The sequence below is a fragment of the Elgaria multicarinata genome, chromosome 1 (genome assembly GCF_023053635.1).
Source record: "Elgaria multicarinata webbii isolate HBS135686 ecotype San Diego chromosome 1, rElgMul1.1.pri, whole genome shotgun sequence".
NCBI lineage: Eukaryota > Metazoa > Chordata > Lepidosauria > Squamata > Anguidae > Elgaria > Elgaria multicarinata.
The window spans coordinates 117,148,339-117,175,229 of NC_086171.1; the positions used below are offsets into that span (position 1 = coordinate 117,148,339).

Genomic DNA, 26,891 nt, shown 5'->3' on the forward strand with positions numbered 1-26,891 from the left:
CACCAGAACCTGGAAAGGAAATCTTCTTTACATCTTTCCTCTGTTTTCCACTGTTGACGAAGGTGCTGGCCAAAATCCAGTCGGACAGGTCGGACTGCATCCTTATCACACCGTGGTGGCCTCGACAGACGTGGTTCTCCACGCCCTTCGACTGTCGGACGGGAATTACATCAGATTCCCGCCGATACCGACACTGTTGTCTCGACACCAGGGCAGGGTTCGACACGCAAACCCGTCGACCCTCAAGATGATGGCATGGAGGATATCATCCACTCCTCCTCTCGTATCAAAGATTTATCTGTAGACCATATATTTTTGGCATCACTAAAGCCTTCAGCAAGAAAATCTTATGCGGCAAAGTGGCAAAGATTTCAAACTTTTGCCTTGGAAAACGATCAAGCACCTGAATCTTGCCCTTTAGCGTTAATCCTCAAATACCTACTGACACTTTATCAGCAGGGACTCGAACTCACTTCCATCAGAGTTCACTTAGCAGCTATTACGTCTTTCATCGAGGCATGATTGGGTTTTACACCTTTTGTGCATTCAACATCGAGGAGATTTTTAAAAGGGCTTAAAAATATGGTACCGACAGTAAAGAGTATCGTTCCACCATGGAGCCTATTAGTGGTGTTACAGGCATTGACAAAGAAGCCCTTCGAGCCCATGGCCTTATCTGACCTTAGGCTTCTAACATTCAATACTGTCTTTGTAGTAGCCATCACTTTTGCTAGACGTGCAAGTGAGCTTAGAGCTCTCAAGATAGTTGCTCCTTACACTATCTTTCACAAAGATAAGGTTGTGTTACGCACAGACCCTGCCTTCTTGCCTAAGGTAGTGTCAACTTTTCATCTGTCCCAATATATCACTCTACCAGCTTTCTTTCCGAATCCTACATCACCTGTAGAGTCTGCTTTACATACACTTGATGTAAGGAGAACTCTTGCCTTTTACAAGGCTAGGACAGGGATTTTAACAAAAAACAACAACAACAACAACAAAAACAACAACAAAGCAATTGTTTATTTGTTATGGGGAGCCTTATAAGGGACTCCCTGTTTCATGCCGGCGTCTGTCACGCTGGATTGTAGAGACAATTGAACTTGCCTACTCTATCTCTAAACTAGAGCTGGTGAAACCTGTGACAGCTCATTCTACCAGAGCCGTCGCAACATCTGTGGCTTTCGGCAGAGGTGTTCCTTTGACAGAAGTTTGTAGAGCTGCAACGTGGTCCACTCCATCCACGTTTGTTAGGCACTACAGTTTGGGCACCCATGCGAGGCAGGACTGCTCATTTGAAGGACAGTGCTCTCGGAGATCTTCAGATGATGCACCAACCCACCTCCAAATATATGTCAGCTTGCTACTCGCCCATATGTGTGATGCATAGAGACCACGAAGAAGAAATGCAGGTTGCTTACCTGTAACTGTAGTTCTTCGAGTGGTCATCTATGCATTCACACAACCCACCCACCATCCCCACTTGGTGGTGTGAGACTTATAAATGACACAGTTATATGTGGAATGTACTTTATTTTATTTACACTCATGTTTATGGGGGCACAATGTCGGACTCCTGTAAACTGAGGTAAGGGCGGGAACCCCATGGACATGCACGGTAGCGTGGGGGAGGGGTTCCCGCCAAAAACGTTCCACTCAGCTATAGAAGGTTCCGGTCTGGTCTCTGCGCAGGCGCAAAGCCCATATGTGTGAATGCATAGATGACCACTCGAAGAACTACAGTTACAGGTAAGCAACCTGCATTTTTTGCCAGCATTCAGGCATATTTCTTCCCACTCAAATCACAATAGGATCTACTGCAAGTAACCGGTTAATTCTTAATATATGCGATAACCTTGACCACCACAAGTATTTCTTTTTTGACCTGGCAAGTGAATGCATAACATGGTATTAATGAATGTAGAAATTGGTTTTGGTTTTTTTGTCTAATTGTAGGAGATTTCCATTTGAAGCAAAATGTTCTGTTCTGTAATCTAAGTTATGGATTTTCCAGGCCTTTATGTTAAATTATATCTTTGACACGTCTTAAGCAAGCCTACTAGTATCTGTGTGTTTCCAGATGAAAATATCAATAAACATTTAAAGTCACATTACACACATACAAAAAGAAACAGTTGTTGTTTTTTCTCCCTCTGTAATATAAATTTGGGTTGTGTTGACAGATAAAGAAGTGTAATGACTAACTATGATGTGTTAAAGCTATTACAATATTTAATTATGTCCAATCTTGTTTAGCTTCGTGATTCAACAGAACAATTTCAGGAATATTACAGACAGCGTTTACGGTACCAGCAGCACTTAGAACAGAAGGAGCAACAGCGACAACTGTATCAGCAAATGTTATTGGAAGGAGGTGTAAACCAAGAGGATGGCTCAGATGCACAACAGAATCTTACAGAGCAGTTTCTTAACAGGTTGGGGTTTGATCAATTTGTGGTTGTAAGCCTCTCTTTTGTTAAAGGCTACAATCCTGCTCTTACTCTAGTTTCAATGCATTTATTTTGAAGTAAATAGTGACTGTCACTATAAAGAAACATTTTAAAGGGATTATAATTTTCAGTATAATTTAGTTATATTGAACTTCTTTAATTTTCTAAGCTTTATTTTATTCATTGACAGCAGGTGAAAGCGCTTCATTTTGTCCTCTGTATAAACAGAGATGTATGTTAATTTGTCTGAATAACTAAATACAGCCAGGGTGCTATGAATGAGTATATGCTTTCATAACTCTAGTGTTGTTGTTTTTTAATATTATTATCCTGCAGGTCTATCCAGAAGCTGGGGGAGTTAAACATGGGTATGGACAGTCTGGGAAACGATGTGCAGACACTGAGCCAGCATTGTAATGGGAGCAAAGGAAATGTATCCATTCCTCCAGATTCTAGTCAGAGAATAGCGAACGAAAATGCAAATATTAATACAAGCACACCTCAAAAAAATGGCTCCTCTAATCAAATGCCCTCTCTTGAAGCGTCACCTGTCCATGGAAATCAAATGTAAGTACTTGGACATTTTCATACCAGTCAATGATGTTTCCTAACAAAGATGAATATGTAAATCAATTTGATGTGCAGCCCCTGATAGGAGGGTTGCCTCTAAAAGAAAAAAGAAAAGAGTGGTGTTATACCCAAAATGTTAGGCTAATTTTAATAAACTTTCCCCTATCATCTGTTGAGATCCCTCCTTCTGTTGCTTTTTCCTTTGTGTGGTTTCAAGATAGATCATATTCACATTTTATACAGATGTGAAAAGGAGAAAAGACTGCTTTATCTTATTGTGCTGGATTTAATTTTGTGTATTAATACAGAATACCAGAGCATGCTGCCATTCAGGCGCAACATGAAGATTCTACAGGGAATCTAACAAGAACAAGAGTTGATGAGGTAGGACTTCACAGCACCTTACATTACAAAAAACTGGGGCTCAATCCTGCCTGTAATGGCAAATTGTGGCCTCTGGAATGCTCCTCATTTCCGCTTTTAATCAACAACCTACAATTGGTAGGGTCGTGGATTGTGAGCATGATGTGCATGTCTAGATGAGGGGGGTGGAGGGGTATGATCTCGCGATTTTGTGATCACGGGATCGTCCCCCTCATCTACACATGGTGTGCGACATCCCAGGAGGAAGAGGACGTCACGCCCGCCATTTTGTTTTTTAAAAAATCAGAGAAGAGCGCAGGAGCTCTCCTGCACAAAATGTGAGGTTTTTTAAAAAAACAAAAAGCCTCTTGCTACCCCCACTCTGATGAGGGTCCCAGGTCCTCATGTTTACTCGTGAGGAGCCAGGACAAAACCACGACGGCAGGCCACATGTTCCGCGGTCTCAGGATTATCCCAAGACCGCGGGAAAAATCTAAATAAAAGGGTAGGGTGATATCCCGGGACAAGGAAGAGATCATCCCTCACTGCTCCAAGGGTGCCCTGTGCGTCATGTGGACGCACAGGGACGATCCCCGGGATATTGCCCCATCTAGCCATGCCCCTAGAGTGCTGGGTTGTTTAGCCCCTAAACAACCCAGCAATTAACCTATGGCTTATTCTTTGGTTAACCGCTGGGTTGTTTAGCCCCTAAGTCACCCAGCACTCCAGGGGCTAATCCACACCAAGCAGGATATTGCACTATGAAAGCAGTATATAAAAGGCAGGAGCCACACTACTGCTTTATAGCGGTATTGAAGTGCACTGACAACTGTTGGGCCCCATTGACACAGACCATATACCACTTTCATACCGCTTTCATAGTGCTATATCCTGTTTGGAGTGGATTAGGCCCAGGTTCACAGGTTCTGCTTACAATCTGCAACCTGGCCAAAGGTTGTTGATTAAAAGTGGAAGTGAGGAGCATGGAGAAGGCAGTGCACTCGCTCACTCCCATTTATTTATAGCAAATCGTGGATTAATTAACCCACAATTTGCTGTTATGTGTGAACCAGGTGAATAGAATTTGATTGTCCTCATGCTTATTTCAAGCATCACACTTCAGATCCTCTCATATAAGTATACAAACTATAGCATCATGCTATGTGCTGCGGAATTGGGGCTAATGCAAGTGTAGCACACATGAAGGACAGTGTTGTTTTATTTTATTTTTTAAAGCCCAGAAAAATCCCAAACTGGTATTGCTTATAATATTTGTATTTTTTCAATTGGTGGTGTTCTGTAGTGACACCTTGTGGCACAATACAAATATCGTACATATTCAAAAAACACAAACCAAAACATCCACACACTGATGGTGTACACTTACCCTAGGTTTTCTAGAATCCTAGTTGTAGTGTGTTTCACCACCACCAACGTATTATTTATTTACTTCTTATTACATTTATATCCCATCTTTTCCCCTCTGGCAAGGATCCCAAAGCAGCTTATATACTCCTTCTCTTCTCCATTTTATCCTCACAACAACTCAGTGAGGTAGATTAGGCTGAGAGTCAGTGAATGGACCAAAGTCACACAGTGGGCTTCATGGCTGAGTCCCAGTCCAACACTCTAACCACTACACTACAATATCAATATTGTTTGGGGGTGACATTGCATTGTGTAGTGTGTTGGAGACACGGGAAGGCACTTGGATAACAGTTCTGAGCTCCTATCTCTTAGCAGGATCTTATAATAAATATTTTGGCACGAGATTTAAAAAGCTTCCATTTATGATAAGCCTGCTTAACATGCAGCATAACAGCTTTATTCAGTGTGAGTATTACAATCCAGCAAGGAACTTTTATATTCTTCTTGCACATCTACTGTCAGCTTTCATAATCGTTACGTTGACAGAATACGCAATGTTTTCATAGTAGGAATAGAATTTTATGTATGGCATTCTTGAAAATGTGCAAAACTATGGAGAAATAGTCACTTGTATTGTAACTTTTGGCACAACAGGATGACAAATCAAAAAAGCAATTCATTTGTGTCAATACCCTAGAAGATACACAAGCTGTCAGAGCTGTGGCTTTTCACCCGAGTGGTACTCTGTATGCTGTTGGCTCAAATTCCAAAACTTTGAGAGTGTGTGCCTATCCAGAGCTCCCAGACTCAAGGTAAGAGTAATTTATCGATCACGTGTTGGTACAGTTTGCGTCTCAACATTTGATATTTGACATTTATATTCATTTCTGCTCTGTGCTTTTCAGTTGCTCATTTTTTCTTTTTAATTTTTAACCTTTCAGGGATTTATTGTTGATCCACAGCTCCACAAAGATATTAGCCAAAATATTTTGCATGAATAGGGATACTCTAAATAACTTCACATTATTAATAAAATGTCACTGGTGCATATTTCCCCCTTTTGTTAGCAAACTGAAAGACTGACATTATAGAAGACACAGTGTCCTCACTGCATTTTTATTAATGTATTTCCTAGGTTTCGGGCAGACAGTGCGTTTACACAGAATTCAAAATTAGCATTATTTTAGTACCTGTACTACACTGAAAGTATCGATTTCTGTTGTGTCATTACCTTAGAAGTTATAAGTTTTGGAGGAAAAACACTGTGAAATAAAATCCCCCCTTGTCCCCTTTTATATGTTTTTTGCTCAGCAAACATAGATCTGTTGCACTGAAAGGTTTTTTTAAAAACCTTGATGATTACACTAAAATGAACCTATTGATCGTCCAACTATGATCAGTCATAATAATAGTAATAATGATGTCATTAGGAGTTTTCTTATTACAATAAACCTCACAACGATCATGTAAAGCAAGTCATTAATCTCAAAATTGAGTGACTTGCCTTAGGTAGCGTGGACCATATGAAAAGGAAGACGGGGTTCCTCTATCTTTAACTGTTATACAGAAAAGGGAATTTCAGCAGGTGCCATTTGTATGTATACAGCACCTGGTGAAATTCCCTCTTCATCACAACAGTTAAAGCTGCAGGAGTCCTGCCCTCAGAGTGACCAGATACAAAAGAGGGCAAGGCTCCTGCAGCTTTAACTGTTGTGATGAAGAGGGAATTTCACAAGGTGCTGTATACATACAAATGACACCTGCTGAAATTCCCTTTTCGGTACAACAATTAAACATACAGGAGTCCTGTCCTCATTTTCATTTGGCCACCCTAGCCTAAGGCCACCCGGTAAATTGTGGACTATGCAAACTATTTGGATCTTAGTCTTCCAGAGCAAAGTTCAGCATGCTGCCTGTTGGATCAAAGTGGTACTTATGGAAACACAATACTTTTACAATTTTGTATTAGCAAATAATTCAGCCTTGCAAATAAAAATAATAATTCCAGAGCTAGTCTCCCATCTTAACTGCTTGCTTTCTACAGCTCCCATCATAGCTGGTCCTCTTCCCCCTGTAGCAGCTCTGCCCTGTCTCTAGCATAGTGCGTCATCAGATGAATGTTTTATTGCATGCTCGTTACTGGTGACTCATGGTTTTCCGCGGGTCCTTTTGACAATGACGTCCACCTCCCGTGCATCTCCTGCTCCTTCTGGTCTTTTTTTCGCGACAAAATATGACCTGGGAAATCCTGGGAAGTGAAACTTGCCGCCATTTCCTGCTGAGTTCAGGAAAAGCAGTGGGATAAAAACACCCACTGAATGGGCCACGTGGTCGTTGCTGCTTCCTCTTTCTTCCCTGTGTGAAGAAAAAGGAAGATGCTTGTCTCTATTGTAGAACAGCAGCAGGGGGGCAAAGTGACAGTAGGGAAACGTGTGTCCCCCACCCCTGATCTGATGACGCTCAAAGTCTCATGGATTTGTTCTCAAGTTCTTGCCTTAATATTGGAAAACAGGAAAGGAGACTGCTTGATGGAGCTGGGAAGGGAAGAGGAAAATATAGAGACAACATCCATTGTGCATCATTAGGGAAACACAATGTTGTGGCTGCTCTGTGTTCACTCTGTCGTTGAAGGATGTTGGCTATATCTGGTTGCCTGCAATAATTTGTACCTGTTACCAGCAACCAGTTGAATGCACAATTATTATGCATAAGTGACCACTCAGTAGCAACTTCTAATCTTGGCAAATAACTCAGAAGCCTTGGCAAATAATTCAGAAACTATTCCACTAGCGCTGGTGAAATTATGTGAAAGTGGTTTTGTATCCATGCTTCATTTTGGGTTAAAATTCTGAATAAAGCAAGAAACCAAAGGAAATAGTTTCAACTTCATGCTGAGCTTTTTCATCTGTGTGTTCTTGTGTGGCTGCAAGCATAGCAAAACCAAAACAAATGTTTGTGGCAAATGCTGTAGTAGGAAAGGAGACATCACATGGCTTGCTGTTGTTCAGTGAGTTGGCAGTTTGCTTTATAAAATGTTGCCCAAATGCGGTTTATTTTAATGTGACCCATCACAAGCCAGCTTCCACCATGTTAAACGTAAAAAAAAGCCATAAATATGTTACTCACATAGATATTTTGTGAAGTGTGTGTTTAGTCTCTTTATAACTGTTTGCTTATATGCTGTTTAGCTCCTCCTCTGCCGTTCCTCGAAAACTGGTATTTGACTTAGGAATATCTTCGCTCTCTTCCTCTGTAAAGATCACAACAAAGTAACTAGTAAATTTATTTCCTCTTACAAACACGTTGGTGTTGCCAGATCATTTGGGTTTCTTTTTCTTTGATTTTCTTTTGGCTTTTTATTCTGTGCCTGTTGCGTAACTATTTTAATATGCCACCTTCTTCATTTGTTGTACTCTGCTGCCTGCACTTTTCATATCTTCTTATACCAGCCGCACTCTCCAGCTTCTGCAGCATGACTTTTTAAAAACAACAACAACAACAACTTGCTGTCACTAAAAGCTTCTCGGTTATATTAACTTTCAGTTGCCCTATTAGCATCTTTCTTTTATTTGAGCTGCTCAAGAGCCAAATTTTAACATTATTCCACTGTTTTAACACAATTTTTACTTCTCTGGATAAGTAATGATTTTAAATTGACTATTTTCTTGAATCTTGGGTAAATAATGGTTACATGTGAATAGAGAAAAAAAATAATGCTAGGCAGTTGATTATTTCCATGACTTTTTAAAAGCTATGGGTGGGTTGTAAAGCGTTATTGCAGTTTTCAATGTAGAAAGTGCTTGCACATTGAAAACTAAATAGAAATTGCAGGTGGTACATTACCAGAATTGTGACTGTGACTGTGTCTGCAAATCCCTAAATCTGATTTATTTTCTTATAGATTACTTACATTTTTAGTATTCCGTTTCTATATTTACCGTTTCTAAAGCATTGAAATGGCTGGTAGGCTCTAGGAGAGGGGGTGGTGGTGGTCTCCCCCCCTCCCCATTTAACTCTGTAATCCATAAATACAATTTTGGGCAGCCCAGTCCTGTGGGTTGGGTTTAGCAGCAGTAGTGCTAGAAATGATCTATTCCTTTGCAGTTATACTCTGATTTATATAAAGATCCTGGACTCAGCAACTTTGCTTTATGGCTGAGAAAATGCCAGAGGGTGCTGTGGAGGAAAGGTACAGTCACAGAAGGGTTTTGTCACAAAACTTACATGGCTAAACGTATGTGCCACAGCAAAGACAGGAGACAGCTACCACCACTGATAAAAAATAGGGTTTCGTACCAGGGCATCATTTATGTCTTTTCTCTTGCGCTGGGGTCATTAACTTCTCCTGATCCAGTCAGCTATAGTTTCAGTGGAGCAGTTTATAGGACTAGGTTGTTTTGATTAGTAATTTTCAGACTGTATTCCAAGGAAGCCTTAGGTTCCATGGGAGCTCATAGAATTCCACTATGAGACCTTTGAAAACAGGAGGTCAAGACATATGCCTCACCAATCTTTGGTGCTGCTGGCTGGAATCCAGAGGAAGCTGGGAACATACTTAATATTGCACCCTGAAATCATCTATAATGTGCAGCAGATCTAAGGCAGGAACATTCATGTGGAAAATGGTCTCACAAGCTTGAGAAGTTTGAATTTTGCTGCATTAGACTAAAGGCCAAACTAGAAGAGACATGTGAAATTGGTTTTTGGATCTCCCCTAGGGGATCCCAATTTGGATTGGGCAGAAGATAGGCCTTTCCTGCCAGGCTGTTTTCTCTCACCCCCTGCCACCTCCACCCCGCCCCCCAATTTCTGTTTGTTTCTCTGGTGAAAACACATGGGTTTCCTATATTTCCGCGCCCCCCCTCCCACAGCCCCAGTGAACCAAATAGCAGCTTCGGAAGGTAATTTTAGATTGGGGAGGGGAGGGGAATACAGGTGCCCATCTTGCCTGCATTTTCCCATCTCGCTGGAGCAAAGACATGGGGATGATTTAGACTGGGGAAACGAGCTCAGCATCCTATCTCCCAGGCTGCTTCACCAATCATATTAGCAGCTCACCCACCACCACCACTGCTCCATTTAGTGTGTGCGTATGAGACAGAAAATCAGCATGGATCTCCCAGTGTAAATATCATAATAAATCTTGAAACACATTAAGCATTATCTTAAACGCCTATTTGCATGTGTTTTGTTTTCAAAGGCTAAAAACTTTAAAACATTCCAATATTTACACTTCAGCTTTGTCAGCAGACCACCTTCATTATGTAGTTTCATAAATATTATTTAGGCTGCAATCCTATAAATAGCTGAGAGTCAGTCCCATTGATCTCTGGGGAACTTATATCTGAATAGACATGCATAGGATTGAACTATAACTTTCAAAAATAGTTGGCTCCATTTTTATTTCAAGTTAAAAACTATAATGTAGGAAACAAGTTGTGAAATTAAATATTTCAACTTGGACACAAATAATCTCACTGACTTCAGAAGACTTTACTTGCCAGATAGTGGTGGTGCTGGGTTTGTCTTGCTTCATTTACCACAACCATTGCCACCCCCACCCCCACCCCACACACTTTATAGTTCTTTCATACAAACCTTTGAAAGTATGGTAGCCTCTCTTTTCATGTTCTAGGAAAATGGACTTTCCTTGAACTCCAGCCTTCATGATAAGACATACCTCTGCTGCTATAATTACTTTTTTCCAGTGAAAATAATTATTCTTTTCCAGTGTTCTTATTAAAGTACAGTGTTCTTATTAAATTTAGAATATGTTTGACATTAGTCTTCATTACGCATGTGTGCACACATATATAATATGTATGTATTGACACACATAAATATATATACACACAAACATACATATGCATGCACACACTGAAGAAGGATATAATAATTTTATCTTTAAAATGTTTTTCTAGTGGTAGTAACACTCCTAAACAGCCAGTAGTTCGTTTCAAACGGAACAAACATCACAAAGGATCAATCTATTGTGTGGCATGGAGTCCTTGTGGACAATTGTTGGCTACTGGTTCCAACGACAAATATGTTAAAGTGCTACCTTTCAATGCAGACACCTGTAATGCAACAGGTAAGATGTTTAATTGTTTGAGTACATTTGACTTTTTTTAACACTTGAAGAGTATATAAATTGTTACATAGTACATGAGATTAGAAAGCTTGATTTATATAATAGACTCAGGTTTAAATCTTCTTAAATACAATTTAAAGGGTGACGTAATAGTGGTTTAAAATTGCTACTACTGCTATAGACTTATCAATGCACAAGGCACCTTACAGAATAACATAAAGACAGGTCCTTGTCCTGAAATCAAGCAACCTAAATTTCAATAGAGAGGAAGACGAGGAGGAAGGGAGCAAAGAGAGGGGCAAAGTTCCTTGAGGAAACTTGACAAACTATATAATTTTAATCATACTAATTTGACTTTTGGGGTATGAGAATAATATTGCTCATTAGCATGACATGCCGGAACGATTTTGCAGAAAAGTGTTGGAGCATAGAATAGAGTAGACATCAAAGTTATCCTGGACATTCCTATCTTGTTTTTATTTGTTTTTCTGTTAAAAGTGGGATTGGGTGGGGCATGGAGAGAAAGTGTTTTCGCAAATAGTCTGGTTATGGACTCAAAAATAGTTGTTGAGTTTTAACCTGAAATACTTCCCAGGATAATTACTTGTTAAACTTCCAACTTAACTCTGGATTCTGATCTTTCAGTATAGGCATGCTACATGTATAGCGTTACTCCCTTTTGAAGTATATAAACATATTTGTATAGCAGCTTGAAACAACCAATGTCTAGCAAATGTGTTGAAGAATGGGCAAAACACTGAAAGCACCTCTTTGCTGTATATTGCTAAGCTACATGAAATCTCACCAGTTATTTGGCATATTAGCATTATAAAACAAGTAATTATGAACTAGAAATCATTGGTTGAGTATCAGCATATTGCATTCTTAGGCAGTAGTCAGGTCCCCAGCAGATCTCACTGAAGTCAGAGAGATCCACCAGAGAGCTCTTTGCAAGAGCCCTCTTCCAATCTGGAGCTGGCCCTAATTGGATGTTTGTTTATACACAGTGACCCTATATACTGTGCATTTTCTGTCAATCTCTTAACTTTTCAGTCTCTCACTCCTCTGAAACCTACTTACTCCTTGTTTCAAAATTAAGTTTTAGACTATTTTCATATGATATCACAAGAACTGCTTAAAGCATCACTGCATTACCCTATACTAAGCACATCATTTTTCACTCTGTTTACGTTTGTTCAGGCCCAGATTTGGAATTCAGCATGCATGATGGAACCATTAGAGATCTAGCTTTTATGGAAGGACCTGAAAGTGGTGGTGCTATTTTAATAAGTGCTGGAGCTGGGGACTGTAATATTTATACAACAGACTGCCAGCGAGGGCAAGGTCTTCATGCTTTGAGTGGCCATACTGGTATGTTTCTGGCACAGCTTAGTTAGCTTTTGTCTAAGTAATCAGTTTTACAAACTGTTGTGATTACAACTTTTTGTGTTGCTGGATGAATGAACCTTTTTAATAAACTTTAAAATGTACACATGGTTCACTTTACTGTGTAAATTCACAAATGTCTGACACAACCACCCACGTTGTATGAAGTACTTACCCTTCTCCTTAGTTGCATGCTGATAATGAAAGAGCATTGCTGGCTATAACGGAAAAGACGTTATAGTGGCCTTTTAAAACCATAATTAATACAACTCAGGATTTTTTATATGCAGGTCACATTTTAGCACTTTATACATGGAGTGGATGGATGATAGCATCTGGATCCCAAGATAAGACCGTGAGATTCTGGGATCTCAGAGTACCCAGTTGTGTTCGGGTTGTTGGGACAACATTTCATGGAACTGGTAAGGTTACTGATGATGTTGTTGCTGAGGGAAATTCCTCACCATAATTGTTGCCCTACCCAGGATTTGTTTGGCAGACAATTGAACAAATCATGGTTTGTTTTCTCTATCCTTGGGTTGTTTGTTTCCCTCCTTCTTCCCCCTCTCCCTCTCTGTATCCCAGCTGCCTTTGTGGCACTGCAGTACTGGCATATAAAGAAGCTGGGTTTTTCTTTTACTGTTCTTGCCCACTGACGAAACTACACACGATTCTGGGTTTTCATGTATGACAACCCATGGTTTAATCAACCCACAGCTCACAGCCGAATAACAAACTATGGCTTCTCTTTGTGACCTGGTCATGGTTAACTACACATAGTTAACCCATATTTGTGGGTTCACATGTAACAACAACCCACGATTCAATTAACTACAGTGATTTAAACCATGGTTTCTTGTTACATGTGAACAAGGTTTCATATGTGGGAACTAATGGCTTCTTCATAACAATTGTGGATAGCTAGCAATCTCTTTGTTACATTATCTGAAACTTTATTCTTCTGATAAAAGGCAATAATTCCACAAAAGATATCTTGTTTGCCTGTTTGTTTACTGACCAGAGATCAAGACCACTTTTTCCCCTCAAATGGGTATGAATGTTTTTTTAACATTCAAAATAACTTGCTTGAAACTTTAACCAGTGTTTGCTCTTAGTGAAAAGAACCTTTAGCATGCTCAAAACTACTCCCAGCTCTGTCTGACCCGCAAGGATAGAACAAACATATTTGAAATATTCTTAAATTTAAATAATATATTTCTATATTAATATGTATATTATTGCCTAGAAATGCATCTGGTTTTGTTCTGATCTTCTGTATTTTAGAAGGACTTGTTAAAATGTCTTTATTCAACATCATGGATGTAATATATAGAAGATTGTATTGACTTTTAACCAGTGGAATTTCTTGTTTCAGGCAGTGCTGTGGCTTCAGTAGCTGTAGATCCTAGTGGTCGTCTTTTAGCTACAGGCCAAGAGGACTCCAGTTGTATGCTGTATGATATACGTGGTGGGCGAATGGTGCAGAGTTATCATCCTCATTCCAGTGATGTCCGTTCTGTTCGCTTCTCCCCTGGGGCTCATTATCTCCTCACAGGATCTTACGATATGAAAATAAAGGTGACCGACCTGCAAGGTAATTTAACTGATATATCGGCAATGAACAATAAGGGAAAGAAGTAGCAATGGCTAGCAGGTGCTTCTAACTCTTCTATAAAGTATAAAATGTGATTTGTTTAAACTGTTTTAATTGTTTTTACTGTTTTAAATTTTATTTTGTTTTAACTTGGCCCATGGTTTAATTTGTTTTTAGCTGTGTATATTTATTGTTTTATACTGTATGCTTTTATCTGTACGCTGCCCTGAGATCATAATGATATAGGGCGGGCTACAAATGTTTTAAATAATAATAAATAAATTTGTGGGTAAGATCTATCAGCCTCAGATAACCTCTGGAACTCCAGGATGTCATTGCTAGTAAGACCAGAATGCCCTTTCATTCATTGGGACTGCTTACCTGAGGATAAATCTCATTAAACTTAATGTGACTTATTCTGAGTAGACATGTATAGGATTACTTGTGCTGTAATAGAAGAAACTGAGAAAGAAGTAGAAGCCATTTGTGTTGGTCCCTTGCCTCTTGGCAACATACAAATTGATCCTGGAATTACCAAGTTTCAAGAATATCAACTAAAAATCCTCGTTAATCTACATGCAATAGTAAAGCGAATGGTAATGCTATGTAAAGTTTGTGTGCTTAATAATGTTTCTAATCCTTATTCTTAGGTGACCTTACCAAACAGCTTCCAACTATGGTGGTCGGGGAGCATAAGGACAAAGTGATTCAATGCAGGTGGCATACACAAGATCTTTCCTTCTTGTCATCTTCTGCAGACAGAACTGTAAGGCTCTGGACGTACAACGGCTAAAGGGTAGTCTTAAAGGCAGCCTGTACAGATAAAGCACAGACACATAGGACTACAGGAACATTCAATTAGGCATTAAAAAAGAGCAGCTTTTGACCAGAAAAGTGTCTCACAGAGAGGAGATGCTTCCCACAGATACCTTATTGCTAGGAGGTGGTGGTGTGTTATAGTATTTTTCAGTGCTTTCCATGTGATCTCACGCTGCTATGGCCTCTTGTAGTCTTGTTGCCGAAATCTGTTGAAAGAGCTCTTGCAATGTCAGCGTGCACTCAAAAAGTAAGACTAATTAATTATGTGTTTACAGTTTTAATGTTAATTGCATTCCCTGGTCTTTGCCTCAATCACAATTATTTCTACAGAAACAAAAACTGAATCAGAATTCAGTCAAACTCACATGCAATATCATTAAGTCCTGAGAAAATTAAAACAAACAAACTAGCTATGTTGTGTTCCACGCTATTGCTTACATCCTGTCTTAATTAGTGGTCAATTTTCTTTTCCATCAAAATTTCATGTTTTGCTTTTAGTATCTATAATTATGAACTCTGAAGGTGGTTAAGTAGCGGCTAACTCTTGATCACAGTCCAATTGTGTTGGTTTTTCAACTTGGATGGTTTTACTATTGGATTATGTTTAACATTAAAGCTTTTGATGGAAAAAAAATTGGTGTGCTGAAGAGACATTAACACTTTTGAATGCAACAAAATACCTCCCTGTAATGTTTTGTAGCAAAGAAAGCACGCAATTGGGTGTGATTGGTACAGTGATTTTAATGAAAATGGGCATGATCCCACAAATCTTCATGCATACCTGTGGGAAGACTGTTTATGTAGCTGGGGAGTTCTCTGACGTTTTTGCCAGACCTGATTGCATTGTGGAAGATTTTAATATATTTCAAACTGAAAAGTAGTTTTTTCTTCAGCAATGTTAATAACGGTTGTGAAAATGTCAAAGAAACCTCTGTTTACATGTGCCGTTTTCTCCTATGTGTGCAGATAACCACAAGAATATTAAACACAACAGCATGGCTTGAAATGCTATGTCTGCATGATAATGTAAAACAAAATGATTTCCCAGTTCAGAAGCTTATTTGGATTTTTAATTTCTTGCACTGTCTATATAATAGAGTTGCAATTTTATTTCTAAATATCTTTAGAGTATTATGTTTATGTATTGTTTTATATTTTCATATTGTACAGTTATATTGCTTTTAAATTAAATTTTTAAATATTTAGATTATTTATTTGAAGTACAGTTACGGTTTGGCTCTAATTAATAAATTCTGTGCACTGTAGCGAGATCTTTTTAACTATCGTAAAAAAGTTGAGGTTACTATAGAAGTGTATATGTGCTTTAAACTCAATAAAGACTTCGACACCTGAAAGTAAAAAGACAAATCATTTTGGTATTTCTGTACTCAAAGTACTCCATTCTGCAAATGATTATATATCGTGCTGACTCAGTTTAAGAATGCTGTTTTAAAACAATGATAGGGCAATTTTTAAAACAATGATTGTATCTAAGTTAGTCTTAAGAGTAGTCAACTAATTTATTCCCTATACAGGTTTATGCAACCCCCTTCAAACTTGTTATAGTATTACACTGAAGTTCTGGTATTACCCTGACTGCTATGTATTAACCAATATTTAGCCTATAACATAGATGTGAATATTCAAGTATGCTATAGTGGTGATATTGCCAGAATCTAATGAAAAGTTGACATGTTAATTTAGAAAGCACCTTCTTCAGCATGAAAGTTCCAGTTTATGTGCTTCATTTCAGTACTTAAATTATTTTTGTGCTTCACTACATTCAGACTTTTCAAAATCTGTTCTGCTCAAAAACTGAAACCTCCATGTCCCTGTAGCATAGCCATGTGAATGACAAGTGGTATGTAGTTTGTATAAAGATATATTCACTATTCAGCCCATGTCTTTTTGTATAGGTTGCTTATTGAATTCTACTGATTTAGAGCTTGAATCAGCAGGAACAGTGTTGTTTTATTTATGTATTTATTTGAAATATTTTTATATTGTCTTTTGAGGCAAAGCCTCCTCAGGGCAATATACAAGATAAAATGTTAAAACAATAAAGTATAAGACACAGTTAACTGAAGCAACAGGATAAAACATTTAAGTCACAGATGTGTATCCATTCATTTAATGTCTTTTAGATCTTTTCAAAAACAGGGAGGGAGCCATACACACATCCCATAGTAGAATATTTCATAAAGATGGAGCCACCGACTTGTACCCACCAACATAATAGAACTTACCAGTAGGCACATGAGCAAGCTTCTGTGGCTGATCTTACAGCCCAAGTCAGTTCATATAAGTACCTTCAAACCACTTGATCCCAAGCAGTTTATATCTTTAAAGATGATCACCAGCACTTTAAATTGGGCCCTGAGATACACTGGCAAACAGCGCAACTGGTACAGAATCAGTGGTATATGTGTCTAGTCCCCACAAGCAACCAGGCAGCTGCACTCTGCACGTGCTGAAACTTCCAGACTTTAAGAGTAGCCCCAAGTAGAGGGCTTTAAGTACTCTAGTCTGGTTGTAAACAGGGCATGGATGTCTGTAACAAGATCTGCTTTCTCCAGATAGGGATGCAGCTGTTGAATCAGCCAACGCTGATAAAAAGCATGACTGATCACTGACAAGTACATAGCTGGCGCTGAGACCAGGGGCCTGTCTTGACAAGGGGTTTGCCTGGGGTGGATCTGCAGTGGTGGCAGATCATGTGATGCAGCCGCCATCGCAGAGCCCTCCCGAGGCATTCCCCGAAGCCCCACTTTAAAAAGGTCAGACATTTACCCCAATTTTTTCAAGCCAGCGAGCGGCAGACCCACATCTTCCATCTGTCTCCCTTCTTCAGCTTTGCGCCGGAGATGTGTCCACAGCCACTGGTGAACCCTGATTGGGTCACTGTCGGCAATGACTGGGGGAGGGGGCGGTGCGAGCAAGCTGACTGACTGCTTGACGCGTCTGGATGGGGGTAGGGTGGGGGCAGCTCCTCCCTCCCATCCTGTCACAACCCCCTTGCTCTCTCCTTCGACCGCTGGCCCGCCTACCCACCTGCTCCAGGGAGAATCATGATCAGCCCCATCCTCCTGGAAGAGCAAGGGAACTGGGGAGGGACCCGCCGAGCTGCAACGGCTCCCATCCAGTCTCTCCTGTCATATCCCCTGTGTTCTCTCCTTCGTGTGGGGACAATATGAAGGAGCGTAAATGGGGGGTTGAGGTTTCTCCTGGGCTGCCATCAAGATGTGGCCCAGGAGAAACACCCCCCCCCACTGCACACTTGGTCCTTCAGAAGGAGTGTAACCTCATACAAGACTGGATTCACACCTCCATCCAGATCAACAGCTTTCCCCAAATACAGTATTTCTGTGTTTTCTGGATTAAGCTTTGGCTTGTTTGCCTGTATCCATCTTAAAATTGCCTCCAAATATCTTTTAGGATCTTTACAGCTTCCCTGGAACTAGTTAGAGGAAAGAAGATTATTATTATTAATATTTATATAGCGCCATCAAGTTTTCATGGTGCTGTACAGAACAAAATAAAACAAAATACAAAACACCCTGCCATATGGCTTACATTCTATAGGTATGTATATCTCTACCAATCAGTCGTCTTGCCTTGTTTATCGTTTTGCCCCATGACACTCATATGATGTCGTCCCTGTCCTGCAGTTGTCTCACCCCTTCCCCTCCCTTTTCAGTCTTTTTCTAGAGTGGGAAAAGTGCGATTTATTTTTTCCACACAAAATAAAAGTACCCTTACGTCACCATGTAAGGCTAAGTTGCTTTTGTTGGTGGCAGTCCTGACGAAAGAGGAGGGCGGGGTGGTTCTCCAGCTTGCTGAGTCTGTCGGTTGAACAAATGGACTTGTGCTGAGCCAGTCAAACAGACTTTTGCTGCTCCAACTCCACCCTCATTGTCCACAGAAATAGTGCCCAGCTGATTAAACACTGAATCAAGTCAAACCCTAAACAGCAACACCAGAGTGAAGGGGGGAAGCCAACCACATCCATCACCCAACAAGTACCAATGAACTGGAGGGGGGAAGAAAGGGCTGGATGGGGTGGGCACAATAGCAGGAGAGCAAACAACAGCGGCAATCGTAAAAGGGACCAGCGCTTGCCATGCTATTGAAATGGAGGTCAAAATCGTGGGTGCATACCAGGGGGGGGGAAGTAGGTGATGGAGCCCTTTAAAAAGTGGGTAAATTATATAACTTGTTACTTTTTTGTTTTACTTTTTATTGTGAATATCATCAAAACAGAACAAAATACATTGTGTAAAGAAAACCCACATCACATATATAGGAATATCGTCATTTTTCATCGTGCATACCCATTGATTAAAAAAAAAAGGGGGGGGAGAGTTATATTCAAGAAAATCAGACTAGATATCCATGTATTTATCCACTCGCAAGTTGCGCCTATATAACACCCGTTCAAAAGTTGATGGTGTTATTACATCCTCAGTCCATTGGATTATGGGAGGTGAGCATTTGTCCTTCCAACGTGATAGTATAAGTTTTTTGGCTGTTGTAAGGGCCCTGAAGATCCATCTGTGCTGAGCATGTGTTAACTTCCAAGAAGCCGGTAGGTAATTTAGGAGGACATGGATGTCCCATATTACAGATTGTTTTAGTACAAAGTTTATCCTTATAACCTCCTCCCAAAAAGGGGTGACTACGGAACATTGCCAAAACTTGAGTTAAGGAAGCATTAGATGTATTACATCTCCAACAATTGTGAGTTAGACCTTTATTGAAAAGGCACTGTGGAGCCCAATAAACCAGAAACAATTTTTTTTTGCTGAATAAGATGTAACCTAAGGTCCATAGTAGCTTCAGATATGGATGCTAGGGCAACAATCCATTGATTAGGCAAAATGGGACATTCCAATTTGCTATTCCAATCCTGTCTTAAACTGTATCATATTTATTTAATGCTACTAAAAACATATATATATGGGTTGTGGATTGATGTGTCAGTTCAGCTGTTATAAGTGTTTCTAACAGTGCTGGAAGCTCTGAAGCTGTAAAAGCAACTGGACCAAACCTAGATTCCAGCAGATGTTGCAATTTCAAGAATTGCCACAGAGCCGTGATTTCCTTCCAATTCTTAAATCTGGGTTTCTCCATAAAGTTAATTCTGCATGAGAGAATAGATCAAACTAATTGATGTGATATTATATGCCACATCTCTCTAGCAACCAAAATTGTAAGGGGGTGTGTGTTACTTTTTCTGATATGATGAAAGCCAAGTGCTTTCCACTTGGGAAGAGGTTCTAACCACAAGGCTTCCAGAACTGACAATGGTGGCAGTTCTGAGGGAGCAGAAGAAGACCAAAACTTAGTACAAGCTAATAGGTAAGCCTGATGGTACAAGGCTAGGCCTAGAAAACCAAACCCACCTTCTTTAATTGGAAGCTGTATCCGTTTCAAAGATATTTGAGGTGCGGAAGAACCCCAGAAGAATTTACAACACAAACCCCCGAAAGAATTTACAAAACAGAAGAATTTACGAAACATAGGAAATAGTATCATTTAATTTTTATTTATTTATTTATTTATTTAGAACATTTGTATAGTGCCCTATAACATAACGTTCTCTGGATAGCTTATAATAAACGTATGAACAATTTAGATAAATATTAGAACATAAAACAATAAAATCAAAACCAACATAAAATGCAAGAAATAAAACAGCAATCCCATTAAAAAAATTAAACTGTGAGGGACAGAATGCATCAGTTATTTAAAAGTCCTGGGTGAACAGAAAGGTCTGCGCCCGGCACCAAACAGACCATGGTGATGGTGACAAGTGAACCTCTCTGGGAAGGCTATTCTATAACTGGTGACTCTATTGAAAAAGCCCTCGTTCAGCAGGGCATTTGGAGTAGGATCTCTGAAGCTGATCTTTAGGTTTGGGAAGGTGTATAGAGGAGAAACTATCATTTGGATAACCTGGTCTCAAGCCATTTATAGCTTTAAAGGTTAAAACCCAAACTTTAAATTGGACCTGGAACATATAGCCTAAAAAGGCTCTTAAAGTGACTTACAAAAGATTTTGACAATAAAAGCATATTTAGGTCTAGTATCACGAACAGCAGTAATATTCTCTAAGGAGAGAATTCTGTTTCCTTGTTTTTGTTTGTTTAAAGTTTTTATTAGCCTTTTAATAAAGAGTAATAATACCAATTGGTATCCCCAACCCACAAAACCTCCCATAAAATTATCCTCCCCATCAAAAGTAACTCTCTCTGTTTCTTCACAACTACTGTGGACTCCATAACATAGATTTCAGCCACACATGCGGAATTACAAAGCAAACAGACAAATCAAATATACAAGAGAGAAAAGGGGAAGGGTGTCCTGTGTTGACTGGAGCACACTCTGATTCCAAGGCTAACCAAGAAGCAAAGCAATGGCACCAGCAAGTGTTTAAGCACACAGGTTTCAGTCCAGTGGGGTTCAGGCTAGGCAGGAGTGGCCAAGGTAATAAGCAAAGGTCAAAACACATGGGGTCAGGCTAAGGCAGGAGTGGTTGAGATAGCAGGCAGAAGACGATACATAGGCAGTCAGATAGATTAAACTGTCCAGAAGCATAATAATGGAGTCCAAGGGTTAGTAGCAGGGAGAATCAATCACAGGTCAAGTTCCGGGAGGCAAGGTAGAAGGTGTTTCTAACACTGGCTAGGCAGACACTGAAGCCTTTTAATACCACAGCCTGCTGCCCCACCCATTAGAGCGCTCTGGTCAGAGCCCTACTCATGAGGAGTCACTGTCTCCTGAGGAGGCCTTCCTTGCATGTGAGCACTCCTTCTGGCCTGTCGCTTGAGTCGATGATGCTTCTGGAGCAGGGGGTTGCTTCAGAAGCATAGTCACCTGCTGTCCTGGGGTACATCTTGATGAGGGGTTTGCCCCGGGGTGGATTCGAAGTGGCGACAGATCATTATGCAGCCTCCATCGCAAAGCCATCCAGGGGCAAGCCCCCAAAGCGCCGACTTTTTCTTCTTCTTGCATCTGCTGTCTGTCGCCTTGCTCCAGAGCTGCTGCCCAAGATTGTTCACCATAAGCTGGACAGGGAAGGGGGTGGACCAGCAAGCGGAACGGTCGCTGGACCACCTCCGTGCCTCTGTGGACCATACTTGAAAAATAATAAATAAATAAATAAATTTTGTCACACAAAACCCACACTTGTACTCTTTCCCACGCAGATAATGGGAAGAAACACAAATGTGGGAGTTCAAGGCCTCAGGGCGAAGACACAATGCCATCTAGACACGGCCGGGGATAGACCTGCAGCCCGAGGGACCAGACTCCTCACAGTCTGTTGGCAATGACTGCCTTTGGGTTCCTGGGGCTCTAGCTCTTCCTCTGAGGAGTCTTCCAGTGAGGGGATGCAGGAGGGCAGGGAATAGGGAAGTTGATTTCTGAATAACAATTTTTATATTCCCTCACAGGTTTAGGCTAGCTATCAAACAATTCTAGGAATGTGGAACAAATATTTAGATATTTTCCTGACCTCTGTTAAATGCTACTTTTTCTTTTAGGTTCAATCATACCTAAAGGATGATGGGTGATTTTTGTTTTTGTATTGCCCAAGGGAGGCTGGAGCAAAAACAAGCCATGAGTCCCCTCAAAAAGGCCTGCGGTCCACAGAGAAAAATTCTTACACCATTGAAATTTGGAGAGGAATACAGTGTATATGTCTTATCTTTGTATCTTTTATTGTTCACAGCTCCAGAATCTGTCTAGATGTGGGACAGTATATAAATGTAAATAAAAATAAATAAAAATAACATGTCTTTCTATGCTAATGCTAGAAGCTTCCAAGCCAAATGAGAGAGTGAGTTTGTTTATTACATTTATATCCTGACTTTTTTCCTCTTTCAAGGAATTCAGCTTACATGGTCCTCCTCCTCTCAATTTTATCTTCTCGGCAACCTTGCAAGGCTTGCATGGGCCTCCTCTTCTCAATTTTATCTTCACGGTAACCAGTGAGGCAAGTTAGGCTGAGAGTCTGGCCCAAAGTCCCCCAGTGAACCAAATGGCTGAGTGGGGACTAGAACCCAGATCTCCTAAGTCCAAGTCCAACACTCTAATCACTACACCACAGTGTTTTATTTTTAAAAGAGTACATATATATAGTGGGCATAATGGAAACCTTGTTGAATGAAGATAACCTGTGGGATATGGTCATGTCTGCACACAAACTCTATAGTAAGGCCTGGGAAGTGTGTACTGGGGGTGGTGTCAAAGAGCGCATAACGTCAAACTAGAAACTGTAAAAGGGACAGGCTTCACCACAGAATTCTGAATTTAGTTCCAGAATCTAACAATGTGATTTTGAGACACTCTGGTGGGTTATGAAGGCAGGTCTAAAGAGACAATCACCTCAGATTTAGAATTTAACTGAAATGCATTAAGGGTGCAAATCCTACACATGTTTAGACAGAAAAAAGTCATACTTCCCAGCATTCCCCAGCCAGCATTGGAATTAAGAACACCACAGAAGGTAGTAGGCAGCAACCTGTTTATATGACATAATTTGGAAGCTTCTCTGTGATTATATTGAGAGTCACCAGATGAGTGTTTAGTTGCACACTAGCTACTGCCCACTTACGGATGTTCGCACGCCCTTTAGACGATGAAGTCCGCCTCCCACATACCTCCTGCTCCTTCCATTTGTTTTTCCATCGCAAAATAGACCCCTTTTAATCTGTCTTTTACAAAAGCAAAACTGGAATGTGCTGCCATTTCCTGCTGTGTGCAGGAAAAGCAGAACAATAAAAACAGCCCCTGAATGGGCCACGTGGTCATTGCTGCTTCCTCTTTCTCTCCTCCTGTAAAGAGATCATTGCTATTCTGGGGCAGCAGCATGAAGCTTATCATGAAGCTCTAATTTAAAATACAGTTCTTATTAACAAAATTTCCCATTTATTCTAACAAAACAATTTACTAACTCAACCTAACTAAAGAAACCAACCAACCCAGGGAGCTTCAGCTATTGGGCAGTGTAAAATGCAATAAATAAATAAACCTAAAGATGAATAAGTTGCATAGGAATTTATTATATATAAAATAAATGTTATAAACATTATTCACAGATCCAAGCAATGTCGGGCATATCAGCTAGTTGTATAATAAAATGCTCATTTGAAATTCTTATAGATAACAGTAAGCTGCTTTATAGCATTTCTTGGTATTACATAGAAGTATGAACACCATCTTTACAAACCTCCTTTACCCCCAACCATTAAAGACTAAGCAGAGATTCAAAAGTAGCAAAAAAAAAAAAATATCTCCCATTTCCTCCAATGCAGAGGATAGTTGCAAAGAAATAAAAGTGGCTGTCCTTTCTCCTCTCTGACAACTCTCCTACTCTGATTTTAGGTGACTTCAATATCCATGTAGATGACCCTCACGATGCTGCAGCTCTACGATTTCGCTCCTTATCTTCCTCTTATGATCTTAAGCTCTGGTCTGAAGCACCCACACATTCCCTTGGACACTGTCTGGATCTTGTCCTCACTCGGAACTGCTCTGTCCTGGACTTTTCTATCACTGACTTTCCTCTGTCAGATCATCATCTAGTCTCTTTCAATATTACTCACAATCCCCCTCCTTCACGTCCCGCTTCTCGCCCTTGTCGTGACCTGCATTCTATCAACTACGAGGCTTTTTCTCAGTCCTTAGCCTCCTCTCTTCCTTCTGTCTACACAGCCGTCTCCTTGGACTCAGCCGTCTCCTCCTTTAACTCCTCCTTATCTTCAACTCTTGATAATCTTGCTCCATCTACAACTCGGATAGTTCGCCCCTCTCAACCCCAACCGTGGCTCACCTCTTTCCTCCGCTACCTTCGCTCTTGTTCCCGGGCAGCCGAACGCCTCTGGCGTAAGACCAAGGACTGGGCGGACTTTGTCCACTACAAATTTGCTCTCTCCTCTTTCTCTTCTGCCATTTCACTGGCCAAACAGCAGCACTACTCAACGTTGATCCAGTCAAATGCTAAGCACCCTCAGCGGCTCTTCGCGTCCTTCAATTCTCTTCTGAAGCCTAATCCGCCATCTCTCCCCGCCTCCCTGTCTGCCAACGACTTTGCCTCTTTCTTCAATGCTAAAATCCAAACTATACGCTCCGATCTAGCCAACTCTGCTCCGCTTCCAGCTCCTGTCCCTCACCTGTCAGCTCCTCCTTCAACTCTCTCGGCATTCCCTTCGGTCTCAGCTGATGAACTGTCTAAAATACTGCGCTCATCGAAGCCTTCCACTTGTTCCCGTGATCCGATTCCCTCTCGCGTCTTTATTAATCTTATCCCCGCTATCCTCCCGTCCTTGCTTCACATCATTAATTCTTCTCTGTCCTCTGGTTCATTTCCTTCTGCTTTTAAACATGCTACAGTCTCTCCCATTCTCAAAAAACCCACTCTTGATCGACTATCCCTGTCTAACTACCGACCTGTCTCCCTCTTGCCCTTTGTCTCAAAGATCCTGGAACGTCTGGTCTACTCTCGTTGTCTTGACTTTCTCTCTAATAACTCTGCTCTGGATCCCTTTCAATCTGGCTTCCGTCCTTTGCATTCCACTGAAACAGCCCTTACCAAGATCACCAATGATCTTCTTACTGCCAAGTCTAAAGGCCATTATTCTGTTCTTATTCTCCTTGATCTAACCGCAGCCTTTGACACGGTTGATCACGATCTTCTCTTAGATTCCCTCCACGACCTTGGACTCTGTGGCTCTGTCTATAACTGGTTCGCCTCCTATCTAGAGGGTCGCTCTTTCAGCGTGTCGGCTAACGGCAGCTCGTCCTCCTCTTTTCCCCTTTCAGTTGGGGTTCCGCAAGGCTCGGTGCTTGGCCCGTTGTTGTTCTCTCTATACATGCTGCCCTTGGGCAAGCTCATTCAATCTCACGGCCTCCAATATCACCTGTATGCCGATGATACACAATTATATCTTTCATCTCCGGAACTTTCTCCAGATGTTCACGATCGTATCTCGGCATGTCTTTCAGATATCTCAGCCTGGCTGCTTCATCGTCGTTTGAAACTTAACATGGCAAAGACTGAACTGCTAGTTTTTCCTCCTAAACCTTCTCCTCACCTCTCATTCTCCCTTACTGTCAACGATGTCACGCTTACTCCGGTCAAGGAAGCTCGTAGTCTTGGCTTTATATTTGACTCCTCGCTCTCCTTTACTCCTCACATCGAGGCAGTAGCTAAATCCTGTCGTTTCTTCCTGTATAATATTGCCAGGATTCGACCATTTTTGTCTGTCTCTTCTGCCAAGACTCTCGTTCACGCACTGGTTATCTCTCGGTTGGACTACTGCAACCTTCTTCTCTCTGGCCTTCCTTCGTCTCACATCAGTCCGCTGGTCTCTGTCCACCACTCTGCCGCTAAGATCATCTTCTTGGCCCGCCGCTCTGACCATGTCACTCCACTTCTGAAATCTCTTCATTGGCTTCCAATTCACTTCAGAATCCAATATAAACTTCTCCTACTGACCTTCAAAGCTCTTCACTGCCTAGCTCCTGCCTATCTCTCCTCTCTCATCTCACACTATCGCCCCGCCCGGGCTCTCCGCTCCTCCGATGCCATGCTTCTCGCCTGCCCAAGGACCTCCACTTCCCTTACTCGGCTTCGTCCTTTTTCTTCTGCTGCCCCTTACGCCTGGAACGCTCTTCCAGAACACTTGAGAACTACAAACTCAATCACTGCTTTTAAGACTCAGCTCAAAACTTTTCTTTTCCCTATAGCCTTCAAATATTGAGTTTGTTCTGACTTTACACTGTTGGTTTTGCCCTACCCTGTGCCTGTTTACACTTCCCTGTGCCTGTTTGCATTCTCCTTCCCTCTTTATTGTTTACTACAACTTATTAGATTGTAAGCCTATGCGGCAGGGTCTTGCTATTTACTGTGTTATCTGTACAGCACCATGTACATTGATGGTGCTATATAAATAAATAATAATAATAATAAATTGTGTTTTGAAAGCAAGAGAAACTGCTGCTAGCTGTTTTCAAAGGATGGCTAGCAAGCGTTGAGGATTAAACCTGGATGCAAAACCAACATTTCCTGCAGTAGAGGGATTGAGAATGCCTCAATCAGTCAATTGGCCAGAACTGGACTTTGCTCACCCAGCTAGCTTGGAAGGTGCTGGAACGCAGAAAAAGCCAGTACACATTGCAGACTGCGTTCTGGCTTGAAAAAGGAGTTAAAACAGAAAGAAGAAGAAAAAGGAGTGGGTGGAGAGAA

General features: G+C 40.9%; 1 protein-coding gene and 1 long non-coding RNA gene across 4 annotated transcripts in view; one reads left to right on the forward strand and one right to left on the reverse strand.

Moving 5' to 3' along the window:
* WDR47 (WD repeat domain 47) overlaps nt 1-15,987 on the forward strand; it is a 47,775-nt gene extending 31,788 nt beyond the window's left edge. For 2 of the 3 annotated variants that reach the window (XM_063135345.1, XM_063135337.1), the window contains exons 7-16: nt 2,257-2,435; nt 2,787-3,017; nt 3,329-3,404; nt 5,406-5,563; nt 7,940-8,020; nt 10,673-10,842; nt 12,043-12,213; nt 12,519-12,650; nt 13,604-13,822; nt 14,473-15,987. In XM_063135345.1, the coding sequence (XP_062991415.1) occupies nt 2,257-2,435; nt 2,787-3,017; nt 3,329-3,404; nt 5,406-5,563; nt 7,940-8,020; nt 10,673-10,842; nt 12,043-12,213; nt 12,519-12,650; nt 13,604-13,822; nt 14,473-14,615 (1,560 nt within the window). In that variant the 3' untranslated portion in view covers nt 14,616-15,987. The remainder of the gene's footprint in view (nt 1-2,256; nt 2,436-2,786; nt 3,018-3,328; nt 3,405-5,405; nt 5,564-7,939; nt 8,021-10,672; nt 10,843-12,042; nt 12,214-12,518; nt 12,651-13,603; nt 13,823-14,472) is intronic. The other variant, XM_063135355.1, reaches the window with a different exon arrangement.
* On the reverse strand, nt 7,884-26,868 carry LOC134404641 (uncharacterized). The gene is made up of 3 exons (XR_010025893.1): nt 26,774-26,868; nt 13,583-13,815; nt 7,884-8,001 (listed from the first exon to the last, which is right to left on the reverse strand). It is a non-coding gene; the product is annotated as an uncharacterized LOC134404641 (long non-coding RNA).
* Nucleotides 26,869-26,891: the final 23 nt, after the last annotated feature.